We start from the raw sequence: 24,118 nt of genomic DNA on the forward strand, positions 1-24,118 counted from the left end.
GGAAGGGAAAGAAGGAAGGAAGGGAGGGAGGAAAAGGAAGGAAGAGAAAGGAAAGGAGGGAGGGAGCGAGGGAGAGAGAGAAGGAGGGAAAGAAAGGAGAAAGCCCCACTGGGTTGATGGGGCTTTTACTGCCGGCTGCCTTCATCAAGCCCTGTTGGACGGTCCATCTCTTATCTCCTTTCTCACAGCCCCTCCTGAGTGTCCCTCACTTTCTCCTGTCGGGGCCCTGAAAACAATATCCCCAAATGAAGGCCTCAGCAGCACCCTCAGAAGCACGAATTTCTCTCTGACCTTCTCCTGTCCTGTCTCAGTCCCGTTCTCCCTGAGGCTAACCCTAGAAACCAGCATCCCTTGTCGGAATTCCTGGGCAGGTCATACAAACCGGATCCCCTTTCCCCAAAAGCACTTCCACCAAACCTGAAAATATTCTGTGTAAAAACTGGCCATGCGGTGGATCACCTGACGTCAGGAGTTCAAGACCAGCCTGGCCAACATGGAGAAACCCCATCTCTACTAAAAATACAAAATTAGCCGGGCATGGTGGTGTGTGCTGTAATCCCAGCTACTCAGGAGGCTGAGGCAGGAGAGTCACTTGAACCTGGGAGGAGCTGAGATCGCGCCACTGAAATCCAGCCTGCGTGACAGAGCAAGGCTCCATCTCAAAACAACAACAACAACAAAATTGGCCAGAAGGAAATTCTCTGACCAATGTTGTTTGGCTGTGGGTCATAAGGCTCCCATTCTGCAGAGGGTCCCGCCCCACACCCTGAAGGAAGGAAGGCTGCACAGAGAGGCCAAGAAGACCCTCCGCAGACCCTGCGGGGTCTCCCCACGCAGTCCATTCACGTCGGATGGGACCCTTTTGTCCACTCTCATTTCTACTTGGCGGTCATGCTCTGTGGAGCGTAAGCACAAAAGCAGACGATTTCCCCTGTCTCTGGATGCTCACTCTGAAGGCTCCGCGGATCTGATTAAACACATTTGCATGCTTTTTCTATTACTCAATCAGCTTCACGTCAGTGATTTTTCAGTGGACCTTTAGAGGGCCACGCTTGAGCCCAGGTGTGAGTCCTAAACTTCCTCCACGACCCCCACTCACTCAGGCAACGGCCCTGCCTCCTAATTCACTGGGAAGGTAGGGGCTGCCAGAAAACAGCCACCCAGTGACAGGGCCGGTGGCTGTGAACCTGTTTGCCCTTCCCTCTGTGCTGTACCGTTCCTGTGGCAGCCAAATTATGCCGACATTTTTCACCGCTTGAAAGAAACCTCTTCTCTTGACCTCGCTTCCCTAACTTCTCTCCTTCCCTTAATAGCAAAAACTCATTCCCAAGCACAGTTTGTCCCCATCACTCACCAAAACAGCCCTGATCAAGGTCACCCATCCCGTCACCCCCCACACAGCACAACGCCCGGCCCTGGGCCACCTCTCAGGTGTCATCTGACTTGATCTGTCAGTAACACCCGGCATGGAGGCTGAGTGAGGGACCGGACCTAACACGACCCCTGCGGCTGCCATTTACCTGCCGGGTTGCCCAAGATGGCCTGCAGGCTGAAGATCTGTGCTAGGAAGACTCCAACGATGACAAACACCTCGGTCATTGTTCCCAGCATGCCTCTTAGGTTCTTGGGAGCCAGTTCCCCCAGGTACATGGGAAGGGCGCTGTAGGAGATGCCTGGTTTGGGCACGGCAGAAATCAGGGCAGGCACATCACAAACGCAGAAAGCTGAGATGCAATTCAATTCCATTTCCTAATCCCGGGCCTTCTCCGTGCTGCCAGCCCCTCTGCGGAGATGGAGCGAGGCCAACCTTGACTGTTGAGTTTGGACTTATAACAAAATCCCTCCAGAATCCTCAGCCCCCATGGGAGCATCACCAGGACCTGATGAGGAGACCTTTTCCTTTCTAGCTGCGGGGCTGGCCTGCTTGTTCTGGGGAGAAGGCTAGGCCTTCGTGTGTCCCTGGAAGCTAACCACAAATCTTTTGCTTTGGTCCATTTTCTGATTCTTCTAAAGCACAGATGACTTGTCTAACTTTTATTAATAGAAGAAATTGCTGGAACTAAGAAATTGCTGCTGGGCGCGGTGGCTCACGCCTGTAATCCAGCACTTTGGGAGGCCAAGGAGGGTGGATCACAAGGTCAGGAGTTCGAGACCAGCCTGGCCAACATGCTGAAACCATGTCTCTACTAAAAATACAAACATTAGGTGGTGGCAGGCACCTGTAGTCCCAGCTACTGAGGAGGCTGAGGCAGGAGAATCGCTTGAACCCAGGAGGCAGAGGTTGTAGTGAGCCAAGACCACACCACTGCACTCCAGCCTGGGTAACACAGTGAGACTGTCTCAAAAAAAAAAGAAAAAAGAAAAAGAAACTACTGAGTTGAAATTGTCCCTCTTCCTTGGAAGATATCTTGGGAAACCGTATTAGTTATTTGTACTTCAAGGTGAGTGTGTTTCTCAAGATCCTCCCCTGATAGAAGATTTTCTTAAATACAGGAAGGGGCTAGAAAGCACTAGGCTTGTCCAGGGAAGTGGCTCACGCCTGTAATCCCAGCACTTTGGGAGGCGGAGGCGGGAGGATCACTCGAGCCCAGGAGTTGGAGATCAGCCCAGCAACATAGTGAGAGGCCCTGTCGCTAAAAAATTAATTAATTAATTAGTTAACAAAAACAAACAAGCATGAGGCTTGCAGGGCCCTGGGAATGCAGACGGGAGGATGTCTTGAAAGGAAAAGAGGCGGACAGAACCAGCCAGACACCTGCTCCGCTCCTGCTTCCAGCCTTGGCCAAACGGACCCTTCCCCCAAGGCTGAGCCAGACGGAGCCTGGGTCCCCATACCTGCACAGACTCCCAGCACCACTCGGGAAAACATGATCAGCTCAAAAGCCTTGGCCACTTTGCTGACTCCCATCAGAATGGCGGGGATGATGGCAAAGATGTTGTTGATCAGCAGGGTCCCCTTTCTGCAAAGACAGCGAGCCCAGAGGGCAGCAGGGCGTGGAGGCTGAGGAAGCTCTCCTGACACCAGCTCCTATTCTGCCGGTGGTCATCACAGAGGTGGGGGGAATGTGCCCAAGAAAGGGCTGAAGCAGGGGCTGTGGACTGAATCATGTCCTGCAGTTCCTATGTTGAAGGCCTTAACCCCAGTGTGATGGGATCAGGAGGAGGGCCACTGGGAGGGAATAGGTCACGTGGGGCTCTCATGACAGGATAGGAAGAGACACACAAGAAACTGCTCTTTTTCTGCCCTGTGAAGACACAGCCAGGCTGCGTGCGTACAGGTGGCTGAAGCCTGTAATCCCAGCACTTTGGTAGGCTGAGGCAGGCGGATCACTTGAGGTCTGGAGTTTGAGATCAGCCTGGCCAACATGGTGAAGCTCTGTACCTACCAAAAAAATATCCCAAAAATCAGCCAGGTGTGGTGGCACATGCCTGTAATCGCAGCTACTCAGGAGGCTGAGGCAGGAGAATCGCTTGAATCTGGGAGGCAGAGGTTGCAGTGAGTAGAGATCGTGCCACTGCACTCCAGCCTAGGCCACAGACTGAGACTCTATCTAAAAAAAAAAAGAAAGGACACAGCCAGAAGAAGCCTGTCTGCAAGCCAGGAAGAAGGCCTTCACCAGGAAACAGATCTGCCAGCACCTTGATCTTGAATTTCTATCCTGCAGAAGGTGAGAAGATAAATGTCTGTTGTTTAAGCCTGTGGTTGTAGCAGGCTGACAGATGGGAAGAAGGGGCAAATGGGCTGACATCCCAGGAAGGAAGATTTGGGGTCAGCGGGGGTGGGAGTGGGGAGGGGAGCATCTAATGATTGGAGCTGCCTGAAACCAGGAGGGAAGGACAAGGAATGGGCTGTCCCAGGAGGCAGAGCTTCCCATCACTGATGGTATTCAAGCTGTCGCTGGTGGTATCTACACTAGACACGAAGACTGTCAGGAATGTTGAGCAGGGAATTCCCACAATGAGTGGGGTGCAGAATGGGACTACGTGGTTTCTAAGATCCCTTCCAAGGCTGAAAAACCATAAGCCTGTGAAGGAGAGGGAGTGCCTGGAAAACAGCACTATGCCGGGCTCATCCCGCTGCCTTCAGGATCCACTCATCTGCTTGACTCTGTGCTCTAGGTCCTATGCCAATTTGCAGTAATGGCTCCGGTGCCCCCCCCCCCCCTTTGCTTGCTTTTGGCTTGGGTTTTGCACAGGAGAAGAATTGCAGTGGATCAGAAAGAGGACAGAGAGCTCCCGAGCTGTGGGGTTGCTGGCTGGTGCACTCTGATATTCCCTTTTTTTTTTTTTTTTTTTGAGATGGAGTCTTGATCTGTTGCCCAGGCTGGAGTGCAGTGGTGCGATCTCGGCTCACTGCAACCTCTGTGATATGGTTTGTGTCCCCACTCAAATCTCATCTTAAATTCCCATGTGTTGTGGGAAGGACCTGGTGGAAGGTAACTGAATCGTTGGGGCAGGTCTTTCCAGTGCTGTTCTCTTGCTAGTGAATAAGTCTGACCAGATCTAATGGTGTTATAAGGAAGGGTTTTGTTTGTTTGTTTTTTGGTTTTTGCACAAACTCTCTCTTGCCCGCTGCCATCCATGTAAGATGTGATTTGCTCCTCCTTGCCTTCTGCCATGATTGTGAGGCCTCCCCAGCCACTTGGAACTGTGAGTCCATTAAACCTCTTTCTTTTGTAAATTGCCCAGTCTTGGGTTTGTCTTTATCAGCAGTGTGAAAATGGACTAATACACTCTGCCTCCCAGGTTCAAGTGATTTTCCTGCCTCAGCCTCCCAAGTAGCTGGGACTACAGGTGTGCACCACCATGACTGGCTAATTTTTGTATTTTTAGTAGAGACGGAGTTTCACCATGTTGGCCTGGCTGGTCTCGAACTCTTGGCCTCAAGTGATCCGCCCACCTCAGCCTCCCAAAGTGCTGGGATTACAGGTGTGATCCACCATGCCCAGCCTGGCATTCATTTTTCTGTTTCCTTTCCCTCCACCTCCAGATGGCGGTGCTCCCTCCTCACACCCCTACAGGTGTGGGGACGGTGAAGCTGTCAGCAGCCCCAGGACTACCTTTGTGATTGTCGCACGCTTTGCACACATCTTTGAGGATCCCCAGAACCCTGAGTGAGTGCCCTGAGTGAGGAAGGCGGGGCTCTGGTGTCAAGAGCAGGGAGCAGGTGGTGAGGTCTCTATGAAAATATCCCAGCAGCTGTGCTCGGAGGCTCACACCTGTAATCCCAGCACTTTGGGAGGCCAAGGCGGGTGGATCACAAGGTCAGGAGTTCGAGGCCAGCCTGACCAACATGGTGAAACCCCGTCTCCACTAAAAATACAAAAATTAGCCTGGCATAGTGGCAGATACCTGTAATCCCAGCTACTCGGGAAGCTGAGGCAGGAGAATTGCTTGAACGTGGGAGGCAGAGGTTTCAGTGAGCCGAGATCACACCACTGCACTCCAGTCTGGGGACACAGCGAGACCCCTCTTCAAAAAAAAAAAAAAAAAAAGGAAAAGAAAATATCCCAGCTTGGCAACACTGAGGACTGGCCAGGGAGTCCACAGACGTACAGGCTGGTATTCTTAGGCCACTTTTCTCTCCTGGGGCTGCCGCACCCTTCAGAAGCAGCCACCAGAGCCCAGATCCTGATAGGGGAGGGTCAGCCAGACAAGAGGCCCAAAGAGATCAAGCAGCTGGACACATTCCCACCCTTCTCTGGACTCCCAGCCCTTCCTGATGACTTAAGGGGAGGCTGGGGCTGTCAGGACCCCACTGGGCAAGCTGGCACCACGACCTTCCTGGGCTCAGGGTCCTCATCTGGAAAATGGGTTCAGACAAGAAAGTGGAGGCCAAGCCTGGGCTTCCAGAACAGTCCAGTCACTCTAGGTCTAGCTGGGAACAGCACAGTCTGGATGACCAAAAGAAAAGCCTGGATTACGGCATAATGACGTTAGAGTGAATAGTTTCTTCATTCCAGTGCATAATGTATGGCAAATTAATTGTCAATCAAGTATTTGCAAGAGGAGGTCCTATGAGTCTTGCATTAATTAATAGATAATTTTCAATCAGCGCTATTTTCTTCTATGCCTGAAATGGAATTGCTCTGGTTTTTTGAGTTACTTTTCATTAGAGCGCCTTCCAGTCACTCCTGCAAACTGCCTACCCTGGCACCTCACGCCCAGTGTAACCGTGAATCCGAATGAGTGGGGCTGACAGAAGGGAACGCCGCCAGGCTTCACCCTGAGCCCGGTGCAGGCTCTGCCCGCCTGGGAAACTTGGCCTGTGCATTCTCCCTTATCTGTGGAGTCACGTCTTTGGAGCACCTGCGCTTAGGAAGAGCGATCAGTGAAGCCGTGTAAGCCAAGCAAAGTTCAGAGACCTGCCCCGTCTTCATCTCCAAACAAGATACGAGATGGTGGCCAGCAGTGACTCAGCCTGACCCCAACCTCAGTAACAAACTCTGATGAGGCCACGTGGGGAGAGGCTGCAGCTCTTAGAACTTGGAGCCTCTGACCCCGGAATGAAACCCAATAAACAAGCATTTATCGAACACCCACTGGAGGTGCTTACAAGGCACTGAGCTAAGTACCATCAAGAACCTTGATCTCAAAGGCTGCAGCACCTCTGAGGTAGGTGACAGAAGGGAATGCTTTTCCCATGCAATGGCCCAGGAAAGAAATTCCAGAGAATTTTAGGGACTGGTTTGAGGTCATGAAGTCTGTGGCGATGCGGAGACTCACAGATCTTCTGATTCTCAGGGTCACACATCTCCCCACCAGGTCCACAAACACCCAGAGGCAGTGTGGCTGACTGGGGTGAATTTTGAGTGGGGGCAGCGCACCTTCTGTTTACCTGCCACATCTATCCACCAGCAGGCCCACGATCAAGGACCCCAACAAGCCGCCCAGAGGAAACATGGAGACAGTGCAGGACCACAGAGGCAGCATGAGCTTCTCGTCCATGAAGGTTGCGTGCCGCTCAAAGTAGGTTTCATTGTAAAATGACTTGAAGACCTGGAAAACATTGCCCCATCCACAGCTAAAAATATTGGGCAATTCATGAGAAATGAGAAAGCGTTCTCAGTTGCCACTTGTTATTGTGCAGGGAGGTTTTTCTGCTAACACCTTTAAGACACAATTGAACTCGCTGATTCCCTACGATTACCTGCGAATCAAAAATCTACTGTATGATGGGTTGAGATGAGAAACTGAACAAAAAAATTGTTACAAATTCACTGTTAAAAAATTTACTTTTGGCTAGGCATGGTAGCTCACACCTGTAATCCTAGCACTTTGGGAGACTGAGGTAGGAGGACTGCTTGAAGCCAAGAGTTCAAGACTAACCTGGCCAACATAGCAAGACCCTGTCTCTATTTAAAAAGAAAAGAAGCCGGGCGTGGTGGCTCAAGCCTGTAATCCCAGCACTTTGGGAGGCCGAGGCGGGTGGATCATGAGGTCAAGAGATCGAGACCATCCTGGTCAACATGGTGAAACCCCGTCTCTACTAAAAATACAAAACATTAGCTGGGCATGGTGGCGCGTGCCTGTAATCCCAGCTACTTGGGAGGTTGAGGCAGGAGAATTGCCTGAACCCGGAAGGTGGAGGTTGCGGTGAGCCGAGATCGCACCATTGCACTCCAGCCTGGGTAACAAGAGTGAAACTCTGTCTCAAAAAAAAAAAAAAAAAAAGAAAAGAAAAGAAACAAAAAATTTAAATTTACTTTTGAGAGACTTACTCTGTCAGAGGCACCACGGGAAATATTCTTTTCTTTCTTTCTTTTTTTTTTTTTTTTCTGAGACGGAATCTCCCTCTGCCCCCAAGGCCAGAGTGCAGTGGTGCCATCTTGGCTCACTGCAACCTCTGCCTCCCAGGTTCAAACGATTCTCCTGTCTCAGCCTCCTGTGTAGCTGGAATTACAAACACCCACCACCACGCCCAGCTAATTTTTGTATTTTTAGTAGAGACGGGGTTTCACCTTATTGGTCAGGCTAGTCTTGAACTCCTGACCTCAGGTGATCTGCCCACCTTGGCTTCCCACAGTGCTGGGATTACAGGTGTGAGCCACCACACTTGGCCTGGAAATATTCTTACTAACTGTGTGATTTCAGGCAAGTTATAGAACCTCCAGAAACCTTAATTTCCTAATCAATTATAGAAACAAAATGTACCTCATAAAGAATATGTGAGCATTAAATGTGATTAAGTGTTGGCACTTTGCTTGACACAGAGGCTCCATCCATGGTAATAATTGTAAGTACACTAATATATGTACATATATGCAATCCACACAAATATGTAATACAGTGTATGCAGACATGCTAATACATGTATACAAGTATAAACATATACATATACCAAGGTCCAGCCTGTGGTCAGTTCTCAGTACTCATCTGAACTCATCAGCACAGGCTGTCCCTCCCTCCTTGACTTTCATTCTTTACTAGGCTTTGGGAACACTCTGCCTTCAAGTTCTCCCACACGTGACAAGGGCCCTTTCTCTTTTTCCTTTGTTCCCCTTTGCCCCAATCCCTAAATGCCACAGAGTTCAATCTCTGACCCCATTCTCTTTCCAATCAACAAGGAGCCTCCCCAGTGTGAGAGCAGTAGGACCTGAGGCCCAAAAAGACTGGGCTGGGAATCCAGATCCCCCAGCATCCCAATGTGCCTGGAAAGGATGACGCTCCAGGGAGAAATACCTCCTGCCACGCCCTGGTCTACAGCCGTGGGCATCCAGGGGACTAGAGCAAGATGGCGCCTCCATGAGGCAAGATGGTGGCCTCCATGGGGCAAGATGACGGCCTCCATGAGGCAAGATGGCGGCCTCCATGGATGAAGATGGTCACTGCCTTCCACCCATGACCCGGGTCAGCTGCTGCCCGGCCCTCCGTGTGCCCACCTTGTGCGGCGTGTTGACCACAGCGATGTTGTAGCCGTACTGGAAGGCTGAGCCAAAGGCGCTGCTCAGTGTCGTAAGCAGCAGCGTGAGCTGGAGCCCCTGTGGGAGATGAGTCCAGGGTTGGGATGCTGTGGGCTTGGGCCTCCGGAAGTGGGTGGCTGGGCCTTCCCCTCCCTCTAGCCTGGGTTGGAAGTGAGGGATGGGGGAGCCCAGCCTGTGCCCCAGGAAGGAGGAGGAGGTGGCGCAGGCCTGAGCACCTCCTATGCTCCTGGCACTGTGCTAGGCCCTGGAGACCAAGTGTGAAGTAGGGGACACTTTGGGAAAGAGGCCCAGCAACACTGCCTTTGAGAAGCTCACGTTCTAGTGAGGGGAGCCCACCCCCCTCCAAAAAAAAAAGAGACAAGGATGGTAATTCCAAATAGCTAGAATGCTGTGAGGACACTAAAACAGGGTGATGGATGGGGTAGCAGCCTGTGGGCAATGAGGGACCATGTTCAGTAGGCTGAGCAGGGCAGGGAAGGCATCTCTGAGCAGATGCCCTTTGAGCCAGGACCAGAGTGGATTAGAGGGAACAGCCGTGTGGGCATTGTGGGGGAAGAGCATCCCAGACAGACGGACCCACCGCTTGCCTCTGGCTCTAGAGCAGGCCCTTAGGAAAAGCCAGGCAATCCCCTGTGCTCAGGGCCGTGGCTTTCCATGGTTGCCACAACACCCAGGGTAGCTTGGAGAGGAACTGGCCTGAGGGCCAAAGTCTGAGGAGCAGGTAGGGCGGGTTCTGTGACAATGTCCTAGAGCCAAGGCCCTGGTACACGCCCCCTCCCCACTGCCACCTCCACTCGCCACTCCTGGCCACATGTCCTCACCCCAGCCCTCACCCTTAGCTGCCTGGCTGCCCACACCCCATAGCTTTGCACACCCAGGAACAACCAGACAGAGAAGGGCAGGATTCAGGCATTCTTCGGAAGCCACCTCTCCTTGCTCTTTAAGGGTGGGGAAGCGGAGGGGAGCAGGGACGGAAGGGAGAGAGGCGTCTCCAGCACCATCCACTCTCCTAGCATTCACTAAACTTGTCTGGCCCATGTCTGAGCCAGGAGGTTTGAGGATAGCTGCTTCTCCACATGGCTCTCCCAGGTCTGGTTATCCTGCAGGAAATGGGGGCACACTACCTCTTCCTTGCTAGAAGCATTCCAGGGCCTTCTCCTCCCTCCACAGAGCTGCACGGCTGGTGGGAGAGGGACAGGGACAGGGACAGTTTCCTAGTCTTGGCACTTACCCCCTCCCTGGATGGAATGAGTGGAGGGGTTCCCGTCTCTTTGTTCTCCATCCTTGTTCAGGTGGGAGAACAGGTGCTCTCTACCTCCCAAGTGACACCTGAGTCCTGCTCTGTGCCGGTGAGACCGGCTGTTTCTCCTCTGGGCCTGCCTGGCTTTATGATCCTGTTGCTCTCTGGACCCTGCTGACTTTTCCCAGGAGCAAATTCTCCTTGGAAATGTTGATAAGACACGTTGGTGTTTTGCCAGTGCACAAATCATGCACAGCATGAATTTCATCTTTGCACCCACCAAACCCCAAACCTAAAGCTTCCCAGTTGCACAAAAGAGAGAGAAAAACATTGCGTGACATTGATCTGTAGAAATGAGGACTTTCAATAACACAGTGAGGCTGTGACCTGGATCTCAGATGCTTCTTCTGTGTTATTTTTCCATATATGCCTACTTTTTTTTTTTTTTTTTTTTTTTGGGACAGGGTTTTGCTCTGTCGCCCAGGCTGGAGTACAGTGGCACAATCTTGGCTCACTGCACCCTCCACCTCCTGGGTTCAAGCTATTCTCCTGCCTCAGCCACCCAAATAGCCGGGATTACAGGCACGTGCCACCACACCCAACTTTTTTTTTAGTATTTTTTGTAGAGATAGGGTTTCACCATGTTGGCTAGGCTGATCTAGAACTCCTGACCTCAAGTGATCCTCCCACCTCGGCCTCCCAAAGTGCTGGGTTTACAGGCATGAGCCATCGCACCTACCTTTTTAAAAAACTTTTATTTTAGGCTCAGGGGTCCATGTGAAGGTCTGTTACACAGGTAAACTCGTGCTATGGGGGTTGTTGTACAGATTATTTCATCACCCAGGTATTAAGCCGAGTATCCAATAGTTATCTTTGCTGCCCCTCTCCCTCCTCCCACCATCCGGCCTCAAGTAGACACCTGTCTGCTCTTCTTTCTGAGTGTTCCTAAGTTCTTCATAGATGCTTCCTCCTATACATTTGAACTAATTGTCCATGTGGGGAAAAGAGCAAATTAGACACTTTCAGAGAAACACAATGTTATTATTTCTAATTACACTTAATAGTGTTAAATAGGTCAATAAAATATTGGACAAAGGTGCTTATTTCAGAATCATCTCTAATGGCATTTCTTTTTTTTTTTTTTTTTTTAAGTAGGCCAGGTGCAGTGGCTCATGGCTGTAATCCCAGCACTTTGGGGGGCCAAGGCAGGCAGACCATGAGGTCAAGAGATTGAGACCATCTTGGTCAACATGGTGAAATGCTGTCTCTACCAAAAAAAAAAAAAAAATTAGCTGGGCATGGTGGTGCATGCCTGTAGTCCCGGCTACTCGGGAGGCTGAGGCAGGAGCATTGCTTGAAACTGGGAGGCTGAGGTTGCAGTGAGCCGAGCTCACGCCACTGCACTCCAGCCTGACGCCTGGCGACAGAGCAAGACTCTGTCTCAAAAAAAAAAAAAAAAAAAAAGTAGAGAATGACTGAATAAATTAGGAGTAATTAACTGATTAGAATGCCAGATTCTTGTTTCAAAGGATAATTATGAAATGCAGGAACATAGGAACATTAACATGTTTTTTAATTAACATGACCTTTAGGAGAAGTGACTAAAGCAGAATATGTCTAGCATACCTGGGGAAGGGCCAGGTGTGGTAGCTCATGCCTGTAATCCCAGCACATTGAGAGGCTGAGGTGGAGGGATTGCTTGAGCTCAGGAGTTCAAGACCAGCCAGAGAGCACGGTGAAACACCATTCAACCAAAAATACAAAAATTAGCTGGGTGTGGTGGCACACCCCTGTGGTCCCAGCTACTTGGGAGGCTGAGGTAGAAGGATCACTGGAGCACAGGAGTTGAGGCTGTAGTGAGCCATGATCATGCCACTGCACTCCAGCCTGGGTGACAGAGCCAGAACCTGTTCCCCCCCAAAAGAAGTATACCTGGGGTAAAATGTGTTTGCCCATGGATGGTAACAGGTGGGTGCATGACAAGATTGAGAGAATGAGAGGTCCTTATTGATCCTGCTCCTGATTATGCTGTGGGTAGCAGGTATTCTCTCTCTGTCTCTGTCTCTCTCTTTTTTTTTTTTTTTTTTTTTTTGAGACAAAGTCTTGCTCTGTTGCCCAGGCTGGAGTGCAGTGGTGTGATCTCAGCTCACTGCAGCTTCCAGCCGCCAGCATTCAAGCAATTCTTGTGCCTTGGCCTCCCAAGTAACTCCCAAGTAACGGTAACACCAAGCCCAGCTAATTTTTATTTTTATTTTTCAGTCTCACTCTGTCACCCAGGCTGGTGTGCAGTGGCCAGGAGGAGGAGGGGGAGGAAGTAGGGAGGAGGAGGTAGTGCAGGGCTGGGGGCACTGAGGGCTGAGAGGCATGTGGTCTCACATGCCTTGACTCACTGCAACCTCTGCCTCCTGGGTTCAGGTGTTCTCCTGCCTCAGCCTCCTGAGTAGCTGGGACTACAGGCATGTGCCATCATGCCCAGCTAATTTTTGTATTTTTAGTAGAGATGGGGTTTCAGCATGTTGGCCAGGCTGGTCTCGAACTCCTGACCTCAAGTAATCCACCTGCCTTGGCCGCCCAAAGTGCTGGGATTACAGGTGTGAGCCACCTTGCCCGGCCATGCATTTTTAATAGAGACGGAGTTTCAGCATGTTTGCCAGGCTGGTCTTGAACTCCTGGCCTCAAGTGATCTGTCCACCTTGGCCTCCCAAAGTGCTGGGATTAGAGGTGTGAGCCACTGCACCTGGCCTGTTGTAGGTATTCTCTAAAGGGACAGGCATTTTCTCCGCCCTGCTCTTCTCTCCCTTCTGAGTCCTCACCAGCAGGGTCATTAACATTCACAATTCTACTAACAGTCTGTTCAAGACAATCTAGGCTTTTTATAGCACGCTTCTCAAAATTATCCCAGCCTCTTCCCATTGTGCAACGCTAAAGCCATTTCCATGCTTTTAAGTATTTAGGTTATTAACAGCAGCACTCCACTTCCCAATACCCAAATCGCTATACTAGTTTTCTATGGCTGCTGTAATGAATTACCAAAAACATAGTGGCTTAAAACAACACAAATTTCTTATCTTAGGGGTCTGTGGGTCATAATTCTGACATGGGTCTCACTGGGCTAAAATAGAGAAATCTCCCATGTTATCACCCAGCAGGAAGGTTCTCACAAGATGCAGCTCCTCAATCTTGAACTTCCCAGCCTCCAGAACCATGAGCCAAATATACTTCTTTGCTTATAAATTGCCTAGTCTGTGGCATTCTGTTATAGCAACACAAAATGAATTAAGACATCTGGCAAGAGCAGGGACCTTAGCCAGATTTTCACAGATGGCTCTGGTGACCCACTTTGAGTTCAAGGGTGCAAGGAGGGAAAAGGTATGCATGGTGTTTATCTTCCTGGCTACACTGTAAATTCCTAAAGACAGAAGATGCCGTGTATATATCACTTACATGTTCCAGTTCTGTGCAGAACGTGGGATGATGAGAGCAACTTCTCAAAAAGCATTCAGTTAGGGCCTGGTGGGGTGGCTCATGCCGGTAATCCTAACATTTTGGGAGGCCAAGACTGGTGGATCACTTGAGTTTAGGAGCTCAAGACCAGCCTGTGCAACATGGCGAAACGCTGCCTCTACAAAAAAAATATAAAAATTAGCTGGATATGGAGGCATGTGTCTGTAGTCCTAGCTACTAGGGCAGCTGAGGTGGGAGGATTGCTTGATCCTGAGTGGTGGAGGTTGCCGTGAGCTGAGATGGTGCCATTGTAAAAAAAAGAAAAAGAAAGAAAAAGGCAAACACGTAAGAAAGGGGGAAAAAGCACTCAATTCACTGAAGAATAGTAGGAGGGGAAAAAGGAAAGGTTCATGCATAAGAAAACCAGATCAGCCGGGCGCGGTGGCTCACGCCTGTAATCCCAGCACTTTGGGAGGCCGAGACGGGTGGATCACGAGGTCAAGAGATCGAGACCATCCTGGTCAACGTGATGAAACCCCATCTCTACTAAAAATACAAAAAATTAGCTGGGCATGGTGGCGCGTGCCTGTTGTCCCGGCTACTCGGGAGGCTGAGGCAGGAGAATTGCCTGAACCCAGGAGGCGGAGGTTGCGGTGAGCCAAGATCGCGCCATTGCACTCCAGCCTGGGTAACAAGAGCGAAACTCCGTCTCAAAAAAAAAAAAAAAAAGAAAAAAGAAAACCAGATCATACATATTTGATGCCAACTACCTGCTTTCTCATTCTTCCTGCAGGAATTAAGAAATGGCCCTGGAGAAAGCAGACTGAAGTGGGCAAGGCTCAGTTAACTGATATTCCAGATGGGAACTTCAGCCCTTTTTTCTGAGAGCCCTTCTGTAATGGAACAGCACTGCCCTGCCCTTGTTCCTGACGTTTCTCTCCTGGTGGTTAAGCCACTAGACAATACCAGGACACAGGGCAATGGAGTGAGGTTTTCACAAAGAAAAATCTATTCGATTTAAAAGACTGAAATTTATTCTGTGATTACATCCTTCCTAGATAGTAAATGTCCTTGCTTTCAAAACATCTTTTCCTCATTTTGATTGTTGATGAGAGTTCATTTTTTAAAAAATTGTGTGTGCACATATATATACATATGCAATTAAAGACAGGGTCTCACTTTGTTACTCAGGCTGGTCTCAAACTCCCAGGCTCAAGCAGTCCTGCTGGGATTACAGTATAGGCATGAGCCAGTACACATGACCAATTTTAAAAAAATGTTTTTATTTGCAAAATAGAAAGAGGCAGCCTGATGTTAGTCTACCCAGTTTTGGTATGTGACATCTGGAAGTATGAAAAACACTGGTCAAACCTACCTTCCAGCTGCCTGATTTGGGTTGTGAATGTGTCTTCTGGGGGCTGACATCTCCTCCCTAGCTCCATTCTTTCTTGCTCTGCTATCAGCCATTTACAATCCTCCCTCCCAAGACTCATTTATTCAAAAAACACTGAATGAGCCCCCACTCTGTGCCAGCCACTGTTCCAGGCACGGTGGACACAGTGGTGAGTAAACGGATCTGAACCCTCTTCGGCCCCATCTCTCACCTGCCAAGTGTCCTGACCTTGATCCCATCCCAGGAACTCAGCATTGTTATGGGATCTTTGGGGTGTCGATTTTCTGGCCAGAAACTCCTGTGGCTGGTGGCACCTTTGCCTGAGTTCTTCTCCTGCATCCAGGAAGAATGTGGTATACAGACAAGTGGAAGGTAAACAAGACAAAGAGGAGCTTTCTTGAGTGTTGGAACAGCTCAGAGGAGACCCACGTAGGTATCTCCTCTCTGCAGGCAGATTGTTTCATTGAGTGTTCAACTTTCAGCAGAGAGGAGCCCCTGGAGAGGGTAGCTCCTCTCTGCAGCTGGTCATCCTGTCTTCTCTCCATCCTCTGCCCTGTTCTGGCTGAGCCCAGGGCTTTTATGGACCTCAGCGGGGAGGAAGTATGTGCTGATTGGTCCATGGAGGACCATGGGTGGGCCCAGAAAAAGCATCATAAGTCTCCACTCTGGTCTGCAGGACTGGCAGTCCAGCTCCTAGCCTTTAGGTCCTCCCTGCCTGAAGGTGGGATCTTATGGGGACCTGTCTACTTCCACTCAGGAACTTGACTGCCTCCCACAGCTGTCTGTGGTGCCCAGGTTGCTTGCACTAAGGGGCACCTGCAGGCTAGCACTGAGCCACCCTCAGCACCCCTTCAGCTTCCCCTCTCATGCTTATCAGTGCCCAAATTCCAGAGGGGGCCAAGGTGGCAGGGAGCTGGTATGTCAGCACTTCCCAGGGTGTGTGCACACCCACCTGACCTGTGACAGTGCCCAGGCTCAGCCCCAACCCTGCTCTGAGGCTGGAGTGGGTGCCAGGAGTGAAGAGAAGCCAGGTAGTGGGAGCAGACACTCCCAAGCCTGTGGAGACAGAGGGGAGGTATGGGAAGGCCTTGCTGGGCCCCTGAAGGTACAGACTGCAGTGACACCCAGGGCCAGCGCCTGGTGAGTTGGGGGGCAGCTACAGCTGCACCTGGGGAGCTCCCACCCCCACGAACTCAGAAGGGGTGGGGCTCCTGCTTGTCCCCAGCTCCTGCTTTCTGGAGCATGCAGCCCTGGCAGTGCCTCAAAGTGGGTGCTGACAGCAGGGAGAAGCCAGGTAGCAGAAGCAGATGGTTCCAAGCCTGTGAGGGCAGAGGGGCCTTCCTGGGCCCCCAAGAATGCAGGGATGCCTGAGTCTGCAGCCACAGTTTGGGTGGCTGCAGCTGCATGAGTTGGGGGTCAGGGGGGCCTCCTGCCTGCTCCATGGAGCAGAAGGTTGGGATCTACAGCTGCAGTTTGGGCAGCTGCCACAGTACCCCGGGAGCAGCCTGGGCTGCGCCTCCCTGCTGCCGCTGGTGTGATGGCAGTGGCAGGCCATCTGGAGGCATCACCATCCCCTGACATTGTCTAATTCTCCCAGAGCATCATTTCTCCTTGGCTTTCACTGATCTTTGCAGGCAGCTTGGCCCCCAGTGGTCCACATCTATAAGAAAATCATGCCTCCCCACCAGTAAGAAGATGTTGCTATAAACCTCCAACATGTGTATACCTATTTTTTACGTTATGTATGTGTACGTGTTCTGTAAGTGACGAAACACCCACTCAAGCAGGAATAGCAAAGGGAGGAAGAGCCAACAATAACTAGAGCTCCCAATCTTTCTTTTCTGCCTCAGTTGCAGTCCTCACCCTGGTAGTCTGCCATCTGCCCCCACACTACCTCCCATAGCACTCCCTGAGGTCACTGAGTCATTGAATCCAAGGGGGACTCTTTTTCTGGTCTCAGCAAATGGCACAGCCTGGCAGCTCTGCTCTCTCTGCTGGCTTCCCTGTGCCCCTTGTTGGACGGTGCTCCATCTCCCATCTTAAAAAAAAAGTTACTTATTTATTTGAGAAAAGGTCTTGCTCTGTTGCCCAGGCTGGAGTGCACTGGTATGATCATGACTCCTAGGTACAAGCAATCCTCCTGCCTCAGACACCCATGCTGCTGGGACTATAGGTGTGCGCCACAACACTCAGTTATTTTTATATTTACTTTTTGTAGAGATGGCTGGGCAGGGGCGGGGGCTGGGTTTCACTATGTTGCCCAGGCTTGTCTTGAACTCATGGCCTCAAGTGATCCTCCCACCCAAAGTGCTGGGATTCCAGGCACGAGCCAGCACACCCAGCCCACCTCCCACCTTGCATCCTCTCGGTCAGCAAACCTGGGGCAATCTTACGCAAACATGGTGCTTTAACCTATTCTCAGATCTTTTGTAAGGATCTGATTTCCTTGCTGTCTCGTGGTCTCCTTCAGACTCTTCTCCGGAGCAGCTGGAATGATTTCTTAAATTGCAAATCAGATCAGAATACGCTTGGCTCAAGTGAGCCAGTGGCCTCCCAACACATTCAGAATAGAATCTCTGATGCTCCTGGGGGCTTACTGAGTGTCTGCACAGTGCCCCCTCCTCTTCCCCACCCCCTTTCTGCCTCGGCATCAGCTGCCTCCTATCACTCCCTGAACCATGGCCAACCCTCTCCTATAAGACGCTTGCATACGCTGACCCCCAGCAGCCCCACTCCTCTCTCTCTTCAGCTGCTTCTCCACCTGTCACCCCTTGGGCTACTTTTCTTCACTGCACCTTTCACTCAGGACCTGGTACACAGTAGGTGCTAACAGATATGTGGTTTCCCCAAACTTATGTCCCTGCTCCCCTGAGCTCCAGAGCCCCATGCCACCTTCCTTCTAGATATCTTGTGTGTGTCCCATGATCTCCTCCATCTCAACAGGTCCAAAAAGTATATATGATCTTCTCCTAAAACCTGCCACCCAGCTCTTCCAGCCATTCCCCATTGGCCCATATTAGAAACCCGGCAGGGACGCCAGACTGCTCACCGCTGAGGGCTGAGTGGATCCCAAATCCTACTGACTTTCTGAATGCTTCCTCACATTCAGCCCTGACCGTGGAGGGCTTTGCTGGGCCCTCATTATTCACCAGCTGGTCTCCCTATCCAAGCCCCACCCCTTCACATTACTGCCAGGTGCTCCTGGAAACTTGGTCATCACATAACCCCAGGTTGTCTTGACAATGAAGTTCAACTCGGTTCCTGGGACCCACATGATCCACTACAGCTGTCCCCACCCCACACCCCCTGCTACCTCTCTGGCTTCACTTTCAGACCAAATAACCTGTAGTGTCCCTGAACACCTCCACAGCTCTCTGTGCTGCCTGTTGCCTGGAATGCCCATCCCTCACCTTCCTGTCGCATCTTCTCCAACAGGAGAAATTGTATTTGTCTTTCCAAATTCCTCACCTCCCTTCTGTATTCCCACACCTGTCCTCCTGCTGTATTTTACTAACCCATATGTAGATGCTTATCTATAAATATTTGTATAGTAGCCTGAATCTATATTAAACTGCATGCGAGTTCATACCCAGGTCTCCAAGTCTACTTGGAGTAGATAATGATCTACTACCACATGGATCATTCGCTCTCTCTCCCTGCTTATCTGTAACCTCCCATTGCAACTGTGAAATGGCTCCACCATCTGCCAACCATTTACTGTGTTGCTCAATCCTGGTATACATGCATAGTGGTCTCTCACTGTATCTTATGTGTAAGTTTATTTGTCCTCAAGATTAATGCTTATTCCCAAGCACTTAAAAGTATCTAAGAATACTAAACACATGCCACTGATCTACATATAAATTTATTTAATTCTCACGATGGCCATGTGAGACATTTATTATTAGTTCCATTTAACAGAAGAGAAAACTGAGGTACAGAAAAGCCAAGTAACTTGCCCGAGTTGCACAATTAATATGGCAGAACCAAAGTTTGAACCCAGGAAGTAGACATCCAGAACCATAAACTTCATAGCCTCCCCTGTATTAGAGGTGCCACTGTGTCTTGACTTCTGATATCCTAACCTGAGGCTACTCCTCAGCTCTCAGAGTCTTCATCTTTGGTTGTTTCTGTGCCCCTTCCAGGATGCAGATCCCTGCTGCAGAAGGTCAAGGATGGTTCAACCACAGTGCTCTATTTACTTCCTCTGGACCCGCCTGTGAGTGATTTAGCTTGTTGGTTGTGGAATCGCCATTCCATACCCACAAAAGGTGCTCCCAAGTCCCTCTACTGTCTCTCCCGGCCACCAGTCTCTGCCACCCAACTACCAGGAGAAGACATCACTTCTTGCACAGGCCATTCAGCACTTTCCTTTCAAGGTTTTATCTATATTTTTGCACATACATACACTTACACTTGCACCCTTTATTCATATCTCTAAGAAAAGCCTCCAGCTCTCTATATTTTGGGGGGAGACCTGTGTTAATGCATTTTTACACTGCTGATAAAGACATACCAGAGAGTGAGTAAATTGTAAAGAAAAAGAGGTTTAATGTACTCACCATTCCACATGGCTGGGGAGGCCTCACAATCATGGTAGAAACCAAAAGGCACATCTTACATGGTGGCAGACGACGGAGAATAAGAACCAAGCAAAAGGCGTTTCCCCTTATAAAACCAGCAGATCTCTTGAGACTGATTCACTACCATGAGAACAGTATGGGGGAAACTGCCCCCATGATTCAATTATCCCCCACAGGGTCCCTCCCACAACACAGGGGAATTATGGGAGTTACAATTCAAGATGAGATTTGGGTGGGGACACAGCCAAACCATATCAAGACCCTGTTCCTTTTCCCTTCCTCCCTGGCCACAGTCTCAAGATTTCAAGACTCCTCAAGATTTCACTACACACCTGAGGACATTTGGAAGCTTGCTCAATCTTACATTTATTTATTTATTCGAGACAAGGTCTCACTCTGTCATGCAGGCTGGAATGCAGTGATGCGATCATGGCCCAGGACAGCCTTGACCCCTCGGGCTCAAGTGATCCTCCCATTTCAGCCTCCCAAATAGCTGGGACCATAAGGGCGTGTCACCATGCCCAGTTAAAAAAAATTTTTTTTTGAGATGGGGTCTGAGTTGCTCAGGCTGGATTATAGTGATGAAATCTCAGCTCACTGCAACCTCCACCTCCCAGGCTTAAGCAATCCTCCCACCTCAACCTCCGGAGGCCCTCTTCTAAATGCTGGAGATTCAGGGATAAACAAAACCAACCAAGCCCCTGGCCTCAAGGAACTAATACCTGTGCAGTCAAATTGCCTGAAGGAGCCCGGAACTTCCTCCTGCCTTGCACTTGCTCTCAGAACAGCAGCATGTTTTGTTGAAAAGTGATCAGATTCATTTTATTGACTATACAGAAGCAATTCCATTTTCCACTAATAATATAATTTAGGATTAAGAATTCTGACTCAGTGTTTCCACAGGCACCTGTTCCTGAGCTTTCTGGATGTCGTTGTTTCTGACATCACACCTTCCTAGATAGGTATTTCTGGAAGAGGATCTGATAAGAGGATGAATTTGGCTCTAAACAAATGCTCAGGGCCCCAGAAGATCTGTCGGGGCCACAGAGTCAGTTTATCTGGCAAAATTTGGTTCCTTCCATTTTGCCACTATAGTAACTGTTTTTGTTACGTTACCAGGAGCCACACAAAGGCTGACCCAGCAAGGTGGAAGACCAGCTGTTCACTTGACTCGGGGCTGGTGAGGGGCCAATCTGGAGAGAGACAGCCCGGCTTCAAGAACAGCAAGGAAGCCCTTTGCACAGTTCCCACTGGGGTGGGGAGGCTGGAGATGAGGGCTGCATTCCACGTCAGACTCGTTTTATTTCTGGATATTTACAGACAGCTAGAAGTCAGAAAAACAGGCCAAAGGAGGAAGCCCCTGGCAGACCCGCTCCACTGGCTTCCTCTCCAGAGTCACTGTTCTGAAGTGATAGGTGGAAGCTCTTTCAGTTCCTCCTTTTCTGGGTACACTTCAGACACCTTATTCATTTTGGTGAAAATCTGATTGATCTCCATGAACGTCTTGGCCTTGGTCTCGGGGACAATCAGGAAGATGTAGATGGTGGTGAGGAGACAGATCACAGCGAAGACAATGAAGCTGTACGGGCCGAGGCCCTCCTGTGGGAAGAGGGGCAGGTGACGTGTAGGACGGGGCTTGCCCAAGGGCTCACGCTCTACTGCGTGGGGATCTGGTGAGAGTGGGCCCCACTCACCTGGATGAACGGGAAGATCAAACCCACGGTGAAGTTGGAGAGCCAGTGCACACTGCCCCCCACCATGAAGGCGGATGGCCGAGAGGACTGCAAGAAGATCTCAGTGATGAGCAGCGCGGGGATGGGACCTGTGGGGGGAGGAGAACAGCCTCCCTGAAGGCAGAGAAGGCCCAAGCATCCCAGGCCTGGCCATGCAGGCCCTGGAGCAGCGGCGTCTCCAGGACTCAGGCTGGGGGGCAGCACGCAGGAGGCAGATGGCAGCGTACAGGGATGGCTGGCCAGCGACCACCTGTGAGGCCCACTCTGCTGCTTGCACAGTCTGCGTGTTCCTACCCACACCACTACTTTACCATTTTCACCCTCATTTCGTGCCGCACCCCACCCCTGCAGTGGAGGGGGGAAGAGATGCCATTTCCAGGCTGCACTGGGCCATCCCTGATGCGTCTAAGGAGCTCTAGCCAGGAGCTTCTGGGCCTGGAGGGGGTGGTGACATCCTGAGGCCAGCTTCAGGTACGTACTGGGCCCAAGGGCATGTCCTACGACGTAGGAGATGACACAGACGATGCTGATATATGGCATCCAGGATACCGTGTCCTGTGGAGAGAAAGCAGTTGGTTCACCTGGAGCAGACAAGCTAGGATGGGACCCCAGGGTGCGGCCAACCTGCCCTGGTGGGTGGAAGATGGCACCTGGCTCCTCCCCCAGCAGTGCCACCTCGATGAGCCACTGGGAAATCAGCTGAACGTGGGCTGTGAGCTAGTAGGACACATGGTCCCCTAGATATCTGGCCGCATGTATTTGCTAAAACAGCTCACTGTGACCCCCTTTCCTTTTAAAGACAGGTGGGGGTGAGGGTGGGAGCCCTGGTCTTCTTGGTGCAGCTCTGGGCTCCGGGGACCCTGGCCCGCCCTCACCTGCAGGGCCAGAGCCGCGGTGAGCACACAGCAGGCTGTGAGGCAGATGGAGAAGCCCAGCAGCAGCAGCAGCCTCCGACCCAGCAGCTCCACCACGAACACCTACAGGAGGGCGGCAGGGCTCGGGTGACAGGCCCAGCTTCACCCTCCTTCCAGCCCCTTCCCATGGGGCAGCTGTGAGGAGAGCTGGGCAAGCCGGGTGCCCACCCGCGTGCACATTCACTCCTGTGTGCAAGACATGCCCTCGGTTGGCCAGCAGGAAGTCGGCTGTGGCCGGGATGCGGGGCCCCCAGCTGCCCGCCCTTGAGACTCAGCTCTAGGGCCTCCTAATCCCACAACCCTGAGCCTGAGGATCCGCGCCCGCCCGGGAGACCAGATGTCTGCATGCACCAGGAGACGCTGCCCCCACGGAGCCTGTTCCCATCCTGAAGTGGCCGAGCCTCACTCCAGGTATCCCGGGCCTGGAGCCACCCGGCAGTGGGCGCTGCCCGGTCCAGGCGCCCCTACATTCCGGTCAGGCTGTCGCCCTAGGCCCGGTGCGGCTCAGCAGGCCCAAGTGTGAAGGGCCGGTGCGGGGCCACCTCCCAAACAGAGCCTCTGTACAAGGGGCTGGGCCTCCATGTTTGGGAACCACGGGCTGCCCTCTTGGCGGCGCTGAGGCTGGGACGTGGGGGCCCGAGGGGCTTTGGGTGGAGGCTGCGGGCTGCTCCCAGGACACTCACAGCGCAGAAGGTCATGACCACGTTCACAGCCCCGGTGCCAGCCGTCACATACTGCACGTGCTCCTCCTTCACGCCGGCGCTCAGGTAGATCTGGTCCGCGTAATAGTATATCTGCAAGGCAAGCGCGAGGCTGGGCGGCTGCCCGGAGGAGGCGGCCTCTGCGCCGGGACCCACGCCCCGCGCCCCCGAGCCCTCCCCAGCTCCCGAGCCACGGCCCGGCCCATACAGCATTGACGCCCGACAGCTGCTGGCCGCCCATGAGGACGATGATGGATAGCAGCTGCCAGCGCAGCGAGCGCATCCGGAACAGCTTCAGCACGGAGATAAAGCCGGCGGCCTTCTCCGCCTCGTCCTCCTGCCGGATCTCGGCCACCTCCGCGTCTACGGAGTCCCAGCCGCGCAGTGTCTTCAGGGCTGGGGAGAAGTGGCGCCGTCGGACCAGGGTTCGGGGGCAAAGCTTGGAGGCCGCACCCACCCGGGCCCTCATTACCTTTCTTGGCGGCCGCTTCGTCTTTCTTCTGAATCAGCAGGTATCTGGGGCTCTCGGGGAAGAAGGGCAGCAGAGCGAGCTGCAGCGCCGCGGGGACCCCAGTGAGCCCCAGCAGGATCGGCCAGCCTGGGAGGAAGGCAGAGAGCTGGCACCAGCGGCCTCCCCACCACCCAACAGGCACCCTCTGCACGGAGCCGGCCCCATCACCCTGAGCGAGGCATAGGTCAGGAGGGCACAGCTTTCCCAGACCTAAGAACAGCGATCCCCCGCAGTGGACACTTGGGAAGCGCCGGCGTCAGGGCTCAGCAGCGATGAATTACTGAGCCCACCAGAGGGACCACACCCACGAGGCCAGCAACACCAAGTGCTGGTGAGAACGTCCCCGTGTCCTTCGGAGGACAGTCTCGCAGGGGCTGGAGGAGCTAGGCACACCCGGCCTGACCCAGCTGCCTGCTCCCAGCTCTGCGCCCAGAGAAGCCAGGCTACCAGGATGCCTGAACTGGAATGGTCACCGCAGATTTGATGATAGAAAGGACACCACAAACAGTGGGAATGTCCTGAATATTCCACGTAGAGGGGACACGTGCGCTGCTGCACTCAGGAGTGGAGTTTGATACTGCAGTGAACACGCAGCAAGACTCAGTGTGGACGCCTCTCACAGAGGCGTTGAGTGTTGAGTTCAAGTCCACACACTGCAAGGCCCTTCCGTAAAGT

The 24,118-nt window shown here is 51.9% G+C and overlaps 2 protein-coding genes across 6 annotated transcripts in view; both read right to left on the reverse strand.

Moving 5' to 3' along the window:
* Positions 1–10,294, reverse strand: part of SLC2A7 (solute carrier family 2 member 7) — a 24,853-nt gene extending 14,559 nt beyond the window's left edge. For 2 of the 3 annotated variants that reach the window (XM_032300292.1, XM_032300291.1), the window contains exons 1-5: positions 10,156–10,294; positions 8,883–8,981; positions 6,839–6,999; positions 2,836–2,960; positions 1,521–1,673 (exon numbers count right to left, since the gene is read on the reverse strand). In XM_032300292.1, the coding sequence (XP_032156183.1) occupies positions 1,521–1,673; positions 2,836–2,960; positions 6,839–6,999; positions 8,883–8,981; positions 10,156–10,206 (589 nt within the window). In that variant the 5' untranslated portion in view covers positions 10,207–10,294. Of the gene's footprint in view, positions 1–1,520; positions 1,674–2,835; positions 2,961–6,827; positions 7,000–8,882; positions 8,982–10,155 lie in introns of those variants that run through there. The other variant, XM_032300293.1, reaches the window with a different exon arrangement.
* A 10,090-nt stretch (positions 10,295–20,384) lies between these two features.
* Positions 20,385–24,118, reverse strand: part of SLC2A5 (solute carrier family 2 member 5) — a 35,893-nt gene continuing 32,159 nt past the window's right edge. For all 3 annotated transcript variants that reach the window (XM_032300296.1, XM_032300295.1, XM_032300294.1), the window contains 7 exons: positions 23,405–23,530; positions 23,141–23,328; positions 22,915–23,025; positions 22,193–22,294; positions 21,797–21,872; positions 21,279–21,406; positions 20,385–21,183 (listed from right to left, as the gene is read on the reverse strand). In XM_032300296.1, the coding sequence (XP_032156187.1) occupies positions 20,980–21,183; positions 21,279–21,406; positions 21,797–21,872; positions 22,193–22,294; positions 22,915–23,025; positions 23,141–23,328; positions 23,405–23,530 (935 nt within the window). In that variant the 3' untranslated portion in view covers positions 20,385–20,979. The remainder of the gene's footprint in view (positions 21,184–21,278; positions 21,407–21,796; positions 21,873–22,192; positions 22,295–22,914; positions 23,026–23,140; positions 23,329–23,404; positions 23,531–24,118) is intronic.

The sequence above is a fragment of the Sapajus apella genome, unplaced genomic scaffold (assembly GCF_009761245.1).
Source record: "Sapajus apella isolate SASKATOON/1434 unplaced genomic scaffold, GSC_monkey_1.0 scaffold43, whole genome shotgun sequence".
NCBI lineage: Eukaryota > Metazoa > Chordata > Mammalia > Primates > Cebidae > Sapajus > Sapajus apella.